Genomic DNA, 10522 nt, shown 5'->3' with positions numbered 1-10522 from the left:
GTGCTGCTGGTTTAATTTCTTTTTTAACACCTTTATAGTTTATTATAGAGGGTTGCTGCATTTTTTCCATGGGGAATGAGCTTTATTTTTATGTTTGTGTGTGTTGATTACGTCAAAATAACTGTCTGCTTTCTCCATACTGTGGTGGCTTTAAACAATTAAGTTTAATTCCTTCAACAAGAATGAGAAGGCACGTATGTTCTTCTGATTATCATCCTTTCTTTAATTAAAAAAAAAAAACAAGCACCCAAACACGCCCCCAACCCAACCCCTGTGTAAAAATAATGTTACAAAACCAAACAAATTGGCAAACAAGCTTGCACTGCCGTGTTAAAGGTCTGAAAGCCTCCGCTGCCTTCTACCAGCCGGTGACATTTCGTGGCGAGAGAAATGAATTTTCGATCCGGAGCCAGGAGGAAAGGGGGCAGGGGTATAACAGGCGGGACTCAGCTGCGTGGCTGGAGGTCGTGCTGACGTCCCAGGAATCCACTCGGGCAATCAATCACGCAGGCTTAGCAGGGGCTCGATGGGATGCAAGCTAAAGTACACTCAAGTGGAGGCCATGTGTCCCACCGCTCTGAGGTAGCAGGGAGGGGGAGGTAATCTCTCTGCAGACTTGTGGTCAGCGACAATTCAGGGGCACAAAGGCTGTTTGCCAACGGGGATCGTGAAGGGAGCGGGACTGTCCCTTCAGGGAAGTTTGATGGGTTGCAGGAGAGCGGGAAACAACCGAGGCAAGGGCACACACAAACGCATACACCTTACGACACTACTGGTAGGTGACCTTCACGCAGAAAGTCTCTTCGTTCTTGTCTTCATGATCATTGATATAAATCAGGATTTCCTCTTCGCCAGCACTCTGGCTCGGGGCAAACCGCAAGCCAATGGTGTACGTCTCCCCTCCGCCGATCTGAGAGGATAAACAACAGGGACGGTAGCCAGAGGGTCAGTTGAGGGCTAATGGATGCCTGCATATAAATTGCTCAGTAAGCAGTGATTCCGTGGATGATCCCTCAGTATAATTGTTGAAAAGGGCATGGCTCAATTCCAAGCCAAAGTGAAGCACCTTTTGTGTCTCAAGGGTGGTGTGGGATTTTTACTATTATTATTATTATTTTAGTGCTGAATTTTGGCTGGAAGGTGTTCAGATGGTGCTCGAGGCTACATGAGACAATATGGAAGCTTTGCCTCTGGGATTTGGTCTATGCTGGCTGTTTCATGCATTCTAAACATTGCATACCCTCATCGAAACTGAAAGATGAGGCATACACATGCGAAGAGAACCCTCACAGAACTATTTTGGGATGTGAGAGCTGATTGCCCTTGATATCCTCAAAACTCTCATTCATTGGAGGTTTTTAAACAGAGGTTGGATGGCCATGTGCCAGAGATTCTTTGGCTGTGATTCCTGCACTGAGGGGGGTTGGACTAGATGGCCCTTGGGGCCCCTTCCACCCCTACAATTCAATGATTCTATCCAAACATGCAGATTACAGAGACGGTTGAGAGCCAACTTAGCAGTGCCCAGGGTAGCATTTCTGCCTTGAGAACTTCCTGGAACCTCAGCCAAGTCAAACCATCCTGTTCCTCTTAAGATGCTACCTCAAAAGAATCCTCCTTGAACTGTAGAAGGTCCGGCCGGTTGGTGTGCAGGAAATAGACCCTCCGGGATGGATAGGGGTTGGCGTAGGTGATCCTCTTGTTTGAGCCTTTCCCTCCGCCCGGGGGGAGCACGATTTCAAAAGCCTGGAGGTGGGAAGAAAAAGAAACTGGAGTCCGAGACAACCATTTTACACTGGACAGGATGATGCAACGCCACTATCAGGGCCGAATGGTGTGAGAGAACTCTGTGTTTAGGATCTCCTCTGAGTTTCTTTCCTTTTTTCAGTTTAGTAGGTACAGGCATGTGCTTTGGGGGAAGAGACACTCTGAGAGAGGGTGATTCACTCTTTTCCTCCCATAACACTTCCTGTTTCAAATAGCCCCGCCTCCTTTTAATTACACAGGAGATGGGGGGTCTATATATATTGGGTTGCACCCAACATCTATGCCCAATGAAATCAAAGAGCTCCCCCAATTTAAACAGTTTCGATGGCCATCTGTCAGGGATTCCTTAGCATTGCAGGGGGTTGCACTAGATGACCTTTGGGATCCCTTCCAACTCTACAGTCCTATGATTCAAAGGCCATCAGTTTCAGAGGGCCTACTGTGACTGAGCTGGATTTCCTCATATCTTGAGGCTGCAGAGCTATAAACAACTCGGTGTGTGTATGTGTCGATTTCACATTTTAGCATCCCATCTGAGCTGCTGCTGCTGAGTTAGCTCTTAGCTTCACCTTTTGAGCAGCTGCTGAATATCTGATGCTTTCTCACCTAGCCTGCTGTCAGGTGTGCCAGGGTAATTGCTACTGTCTCCAGTTTTGGAGTCTCAGGTGCTCTACAGGGCTGGCACACTTCCTTACCCAGAGGACTTAATGTCTAATAAGCAAACCAGAGAAGGCTGTTATAATGAGACAGTGGAGAAAAGGGGGAAGGGGGCAAATCAGATGCTGGATCCGGCCACAGTGACACATGCCCTAGTTACATCCCAGTTGGACTACTGTAACACATTGTACATGGGGCTACCTTTGGAAGCTTCAGCTGGTCCAGACTACTGATGGGGGCATTGCAGGGAGCATGTTGCACCCCTCTTAAAACAACTTCACTGGCTTCTAGTCCATTTCTGGGCACAATGCAAAGCACTGGTTATGACCCATAAAGCCTTATACAGCTTGCGCTCAGGCTACCTGGGAGACCTCCCTGTATGAACCCGCCTGTTTGCTAAGCTCCTCCAGTGAGCACCTTCTCTTGGTCCCATCAACATCAGAAGCATTGCTGGTGGTGACACAAGAGAGAGTCTTTTCTGCGGCTGCTCTCAGATTGTGGGATTCCCTCCCGAGAGAGGTCAGCCTGGCTCCCTCTTTGCTATCCTTCTGTCAGCCAGCCAAGACCTTCCCTGTTCAGGCAGGACTTTGAGAACTAAGGAGCAGACAATGCTGATCACTGCAAACGGTACTTCAGCTGCTGGTTCTAAATGTGTTTCGATGCATTTTGAAGTTTTTAAATGTTGCACGCTGCTTTGAATCCCAGTATGGGAGAGAAGTGGGATATAAATACATTAAATAATGAATAAATAGCCAGAAGGTTAAGGCTTGTGGGATCCTGCCTTCCTACCCTCTGTCTTCTAAGAACGCGTTTTGAGGAAGGGCTGAAGGAAACGTGGCTGTGGACATGAAACTGAACCGAATCGTGTATTCTCTGATTCATGGTCTCTGAATCTGGGGAGCTGGGGGTGGCTGAACTGCAGCAAGGCAAATTGCTCCTCTGTTGAACAGGCAAGGGCAGAGCTCAGAGGCCAGTCAAAGTTCCTTCCTGCCCACAGAGCAGATTTCAGTGATGGGAGACAAGCTATGTAGCTAAAGGCCTGGATTTTAAATTACAACAAGAGGGGGAAACAAACAGTGCATTGCCTTTTAGGACACACCTTTGCCATTCCTAATAATGACCAGAAACACAAAAACTCCTGAAGAATAACCATGCAGACAGCCTTGAAATTGCCACCCAAGTCCCCCCTAAATGGCACTCCTGAGACAGGAGTGTAAGATGACTTTTGACTTTCAGACTGAAAGGAAAACCCACCTGAAGCAAGGTCTTGTCCTTGCCTATTCTGGATCCCTCATGTTCAGGAGAACACGGCCCTCCACCTGACCTTTCTGCCCCCCTTGCATCACCCTTAGTAAAACCTGGAATTGAAGGCAAAAGTCTGACTACCTTGGAGACAAGAGGCTGCCGGCAGGATAGGCACACCAGCCAGGAAGAGACAAGCTGATGGTATTCGACATCCACCAGGTTGAGGTAGACAAGCCGGCTGCCGGCACTCTGAGGCCTCACGCCGAGGTGCAGATCTTGCACGCCATTTGCAGGGAGGATGAAGATGCCTTCTGGGTCCACCTAGCAGGGGAAGAATGAGGAGACATAAGCACAGAGCTTGCTGGATCAGGCCAATGGCCCATCTAGTCCAGCACCCTGTTCTCACAGTGGCCAAACTGATGCAAGCAGGATCTGACCACGGAGCCCTCTTCCCTCCTGTGGCTTCCAGCAACTGGTGTTCAGAAGCATCACTGCCTCCATCTGCAGAGGCAGAGCAGAAGTATCATGGCCAGTAGCCATCAATAGCCATATTCTCCATTAATTTGTTTAGATTCTCTTTTAAAGCCATCCAAGTTAGGGCCATCACCGCCTCCCACGGGAGCGAGTTCTGTAGTTTAACTATGCACTGCATGAAGAAAGGCTTTGTTTTATTTGTCCCGAATCTTCCAACATTCAGCTTCATAATGAGCCTACGGGGAAAGGAGCTTGCTGCAAAATATTACATAATCTTCGGCGCCTGTACCTCTGCCCACACAAAGCTTGCTCTGGAAAACAGGGAGTAGTTGCTGACTAAACCATGGAGTGAAGCTGCTGAGGACCCAGAACTCCTTTTCAGGGCTGCTTCATCAGCCTTATTGCATGGATCCTTAGATCCACCTTTAGCAAGAAAGACCGTGATCAATGGCAGAACCACCCCTGGTCTGTCTATAGTAGGAGACTTGAGGCATTCCATTGCTCACTCTGAACATAGCTTGCTTACGAGCCTATGTTCAATAGCCCATGGGCGGTTTTACTAACCACAAGTGATTTCAGGCCTAGCTAAGACTTAAAATCTGTTCCATTTTAAAGTCACTGTCAAAGGATTCTGGGGAGGGAAATCCATGTCTCTCCCACAGAGGAAGTGAGGAAGAAAGACTCCTCCCTTCCTCTTTGTTAGATGTGAGTTACAAGGTGTGGGTGGGTGGCTTGCCAAAAGCCAGGTAATAATTTTGGAAGGGAGCATTGTGTTTAAGTGCAAGGCACAATGGTCCTCTCCTTCACCTCGCAGGACACCTCCCTCCCTCCCTCCCTCTACATCGTATCCAGAGATGCTACAGGGTGGGCTTAACTATGGAAAGATGGCTTACAAATGAACGATGAGAAAGGTGATGGATGTATCAGCATCCATACTTTGGCCCTTTAACAATGGTGCCCCAATGGGGACAGTGACCTCAAGGCCATGTGCTCTAGGTGACTGATGCTGTGAACAGTAGCTACCAAAGCCCCTTGCCGGAGGATGAGGGGCTTCTCAGAGGTTAATCCAAAATGCTACAGACACCAAGGAGGCTCTTCTGAAAGGGACCACCCTGCTATCCTTTGATCAAGCCACGGGGGAAGCTAATCTGCTCCACCTCTGTCTCCAGCCTGGAATGCAAATGAGGCAATGATTCAATGGGTGCTGCTAACATGGAAATGAGAGCCTGCAGAGGCAAAAGGCAAGGGCCTAGCATTTTCTTTTCATGAAGGTTCCCCCTTGGCAACGGGGGCCACATCCGCCTTATGCCAGCGATTTAGCAGCCATCTCTGGTCAGTCTGTCCGGCTGCGGTGCTTAATGCCCATTACATTTAAGGGAGGGCTGTTTTAGAAACTGAAAGCAAGGCTCCTGATCCTTGGCCTAAGGTATAATTGCCACTGGCTTCCTCCTCCCCTTTGCTCTAGAGATATAACACTCAGCTGACTCCACAGGAGGTTCTCCAGAGAATACAAGGCCATTCTCCACCACGGCTCAGGCTGCATGTGCCTCTCAATGGCAGGGGAGGTGGTCTCAATGGATGAAGGTCAGCAGAAGCTTGCCTTGGGGACCCTGAACACCCTGAGACATTTCGAGGCCCACTTTGAGGGCAGCCTCAAGGAGTGGATCCCGTGTTTGACTGGAAGTTTAGACTTCCTAAACGAAGACCTGTTGGCCAAGACTCTCAATCTTTCATAAGCTCGAGAGTTTACAGGTGTCAGTAACCCGCTGACATAGCCTCCTGACTTCAAATTGTCGCCAGCTTTAAATTCCTTCTCACTCTCAGCTAAAGGCCAGGACCTGGGCACTCAATAGGTCTGCCTGTAACGCCCATCTTCTCTGAAAACTCCCACTGGGAGCTGGTCCAGGTCCTGCACAATCTGAACTAGATGTGGCTCCCTGAGCTCTTGATGCTTGCTACTTGCTGCTGCACACTCACCAGAGGTCAAGTCCCTCCATGCCTCCCTCAGCATCTTCTCTGGCTTACAAACATCGCCAATAGCACCATCAACATACCAACTGCCCATACAGGTGTGCACCTGTTTAACTATCCACCTAAATTCTGCATGAACCTAATGCCAAATTCCGAGTTTGGAGAGAACCGCAGATTACTCACATCTCCACCCATTATACTTCTGAGCAGACTTTTCTTATGCTCTTATAACCTCATGTCACACTGAGTACCGTATGGGCTTTTATACGGACTGGATAGGTGAAGTTGAGGGTGAGGGATTGACCAAGGCTCATCAGAGAATCCACATCTAAACTGATCCCGGGTCTGATCAGCAGAATATCACTTGACACCATACCATGAATTAAGCCGGAGTTTCCTTCAACTTTCCTTTGTCTTTTGTTGTCCCCTTTCAACTCATGCAGCTTCAGAATTTTCAAGCCCACCCTCCTTTTTTCAATTTATGTGAGGGCAGCGGAGTTTGTGTTTCTCTTATTATTCACATTTATAATTATGACTAAACGCATTCTAAAGAAATTATTATTCTCCATAGACTCATTAATTCTGATAACTTGCCCACTGGGGTTTTTGGGCCACTGATCCCTCCGTACAATGGCTTTAATCAAAAGACAATTACAGAAGAGGCTTTGCAGCTGTAAATTGTCTGAGGTCCCCTAACAGGCTCTTGCATCCTAGCGGATGGCCCATCTCTTGGGGACCTTTGATGAAAATCTCCAAGCAAAGACACTTGCAGAGGCTGAATCAAATTTCCCAGCAGACACACACACACACACACACACACACACACACACACACACACACACACACACACCCTCCTTGTGTGATTTCTCACCAGTGATTTCTCGCCAGTTTCTTGTGAACATGTGCATCACCCTTTCTTTCTCAATTGCTTTTATTTGTCCTTGGAAAAACATCATCGCCCAGCCGAATCTGATTAGCTACACCATGTGATCCCTGATTGGCTAGGATCAACCGTTTGACTAATCCAGGCAGGAGGGAGAAAGCGTAATAAAGGAGGAGGAAAATAAAACAGAAGATTTCCTGTTCTTTTAAGATCTGAGCAAGGACGGAATAAAGCACAGTCCCCACGGAGTCCCGGGGTCTGATCTTACCGTCAGCTCATGCGGGTGTGAGGTGTACGCTTTCACCTTCCGGATGGCTTGAGTCCCTCTGAGCACCAGCGAAAGGCGGGTCAGCTGCCCTGTTATGCAGCTAACATCCACCCGCTGCAAAGAATGGAGGTAGAATTGCCAGATCTGTGTCGGAGCAGCCAGCCAGGGGTCCCTGGAGTGACAAACGGAGCAACAGATGGTGCTTCACAGCCTTGTCAGAGTGAAAAATACTCGGGGAAGTGACGGCTCCAAAACTGTGAGCCGGGAAAAGAGGAAAATCCTCCCTCAAACCCACATGTGTGTGTTCCATAAATTAAGCACCAGCCTCCCGGTTCCTGGGGAATGCTCGCACGGCCTAGCAGGGCACAATCCTATCCTGGTTTGTTGGTTTGTTTCCTTGTTTAAAAAACCAAAAGGAAAACATCCAAACAAAACGCAGTTCTGCGCTCAGCTCTGGGCTTCTCCGAGTGGTTGAATGTTCCAGGGTCTGTTTCCTTAAGGAGACAGAGCAGCATAGGCCAGTGTTTCCCAACCTTGTGCCTCCAGCTGTTTTTGGACTACAGTTCCCATCACCCCTAGCTAGCAAGACCAGTGGTCAGGAATGATGGGAATTGTAGTCACAAAACATCTGGAGGCACAAGGTTGGGAAAAACTGGCATAGGCTGCAGGGTGCCTTTTGATATTTTAAAATTAATTTTTATTGCTTTGCTTCTTACCTGTTAAACAACAGCACACATACAAGCAAGCAAGCAAGGAAGGAAGGAACCCTCCACCCTTAGTAACTCTGATGCAGCACAGAATCTGAGCGCCGTCATGGTTTCCTACTTACGTGTAAATAGAAAGGAAGAACCTCTTGATCTGTGGACTTGGGCCCCCTGCGACTTTCAGAAAGACATCCTGAGGTTCGCCAGGCCCCTGGGTGGGAAGACCGAGACCAGATTGTGACATATCAGACCTTACCCAGCAGTGTCGAATTAATTTCTGAATTAAAACCAGGGAGCAGGTTTTGGAACAGAGGAGACTGCCTTCCATCACTGATCTACACCAGGGGTGGTCAACGCGCATCCCTTTAGATGCGGCTAGAGTAAGACTCCTGTCATCCCTGACTATTGGCTGGGCTGACTGGGGCTGATGGAAACTGGAATCCAGCAACATCTGGAGGGCTGCACTGCTAACCTCACCCTGGTCCACCCTGCCTGGCAGAAACTCTCCAGGGTGTTATACGGAGAGAGCCCTTTCCCAGCGATGCCGGAGATTAATCCTGGGACCTTCATCAGACAAGGGACGACCCACTGACATATAGCTCTCTTCCCTGAAGGCTCTGCTTTCTTGCATCTGGAAAAGTTAATTTATAACGTGTGTAAGACTCAGAGCTGTGCTGGAAGTTAGGAAAGAAATATTTTCAGCACCTTGGGAGCAGGAGCAAAAGGGGGTAGGGGAAAAAACTCGCTAATCTTTGGTGGGTTGGAATAATTTTCAAAGATTTATGGGGCATTCAGTACCATTTTCTTGGTTTCACAAACAATGTTGGGGTCACTGCAACGCACAAACATCTCTGGTTCTCCACCCGGCATACCCACTGGGGCACCTGGCAAGGACAAAAATGGATCGTGAGGTCTGATTATTCCCACGAAAACAGCATGAATGAAAATAATCTCTGCCGTCACTCCTGCGGCATGCAATGCAAACGCTGAACGCAATTATCTGGGCGGCTTCCAACAAATACCAAAATACATTAAAATATCACAGATTAAAAACTTCCCTAAACAGGGAATTTATACTGCTAAGACCACCCCACTACCCAGACAGGAAATCAAGGGCTGAACTGGCCACCTTCTGCATTCCAAGCATATGCTCTACCCCAGAGCTAATGTTCTACCTCAGTACAGTACAGTACAGTACAGTACAGTACAGTACAGTACAGTATCACAGCAGACTACAGGGCCATTTAGCTCAGTATTGTCTGCACTGACTGGCAGTGGCTCTCCAGGACTTCAGACAAGGGTCTTCTTCAGCCCTACCCAGAGATCCCAATTGAAACTGGGAGATTCTGCATGCAAAGCAGGTGCCCTGAACTATGACCCTTTCCCATTGCATACATTCAGTATATCCATCTTGGCCCTGGCAATGGCAGTGACTTTCGACGTGCCGTTTCTCGTTCTGCACTTTCAGGGGGTGGGGCTGCCTGCAAAATTGGCTAAGAGCTACCTGGAAGAGTGTGCCAAGGAGGCAAACGGATGGATTTCTTGAGAAAGGTGAGCTCCGGGTGGTAGAAGCGGAACGTCTGATCCACCACATGGGGCTGGGATTCCACGTTCACACTGAGGATGGCGAGGAGCTTCCCGCCGCTTGCAGTGAAGGAGACCTGAGTGGAGGGAGAGGGAGAAAGTTAATGTCGTTGACTTCACTGCCTCTCACCCCGCCCTACCTTGCAGGATTGTTGCAAGGATTACATGAGGTGGGGGGGGGGAGCCACGTGCACCACCTTGAGCGCCCTGGAGGAAAAGTTGCCTTTCGTAAAACAGGCCGAATCTTTATTGCACTGCTGTGGGATAGTTTGCCTAAGCCGCAATTAGCAAATGCGGAATTAAGTCCTTAGGCTTGATATCCTTGTTACATCCCATAAATGCAGAGAGCAGAAATAATCCTTGAGAAATTTTAGTACTATCACCTGTAAATACTAATCAGGTCCTTGCGTGCCTTTAAAGAAATAATAAAATTGGAGTGCCTTTTGGAAAACAGGCCACATCTTTATTACAGAGCTGGGCAAGGTTTGGAGATCAAAAGGCACAGGGGTGGTAAATTGGGGGGGGCGCATGTCTGGAGCTGCCCCCACCACAAGTCATTGCACACAGACCCACCCCTGCCACTGCCGCCACCACCCCGTCAACCTTCCTGCATGAGGAATATACCGAGAGTGACAGAACCACCAAATCTGAAGAGGGAAGAGCACCCACAAGCCGACTGACTGGGTGCTGTCCAATCACTCTCCTTGTCAATCAGTGCAATTTACCCTGATGTGCTTTGTTTGTATCCCACAGGACTTCCAGGGGGCTGCGGAGTCCTCCTTGCCTTTGCTGAACATCGGCTCCGTGGGACCTTGCTGGGAATGAAAGAGAGGAGTTGGAGTGTGCTTCCCATTTTAACTCTCCCCCCCCCTCAAAAAAAAAATCCTCCCACTGCATAGCTGCCAAGTTTTCCCTTTTCTCGCGAGGAAGCCTATTCAGCATAAGGGAAAATCCCTTAAAAAAAGGGAT

General features: G+C 48.6%; 1 protein-coding gene across 2 annotated transcripts in view; it reads right to left on the bottom strand.

Annotated features, from left to right (window-relative positions):
• Positions 1-205: 205 nt before the first annotated feature.
• The window catches only part of NPHP4 (nephrocystin 4), a 100661-nt gene continuing 90344 nt past the window's right edge, over positions 206-10522 (bottom strand). For both annotated transcript variants that reach the window (XM_088671789.1, XM_035119028.3), the window contains exons 23-30: positions 10279-10368; positions 9474-9630; positions 8768-8853; positions 8095-8180; positions 7266-7437; positions 3811-3990; positions 1603-1746; positions 206-910 (exon numbers count right to left, since the gene is read on the bottom strand). In XM_088671789.1, coding sequence (XP_088527915.1) covers positions 770-910; positions 1603-1746; positions 3811-3990; positions 7266-7437; positions 8095-8180; positions 8768-8853; positions 9474-9630; positions 10279-10368 — 1056 coding nt within the window. In that variant the 3' untranslated portion in view covers positions 206-769. The remainder of the gene's footprint in view (positions 911-1602; positions 1747-3810; positions 3991-7265; positions 7438-8094; positions 8181-8767; positions 8854-9473; positions 9631-10278; positions 10369-10522) is intronic.

The sequence above is a fragment of the Zootoca vivipara genome, chromosome 6 (assembly GCF_965207765.1).
Source record: "Zootoca vivipara chromosome 6, rZooViv2.hap1.1, whole genome shotgun sequence".
Lineage (NCBI taxonomy): Eukaryota > Metazoa > Chordata > Lepidosauria > Squamata > Lacertidae > Zootoca > Zootoca vivipara.
The sequence above is the reverse complement of the archived record's forward strand: the minus strand, read 5'-3'. Positions and strand labels throughout refer to the sequence as shown.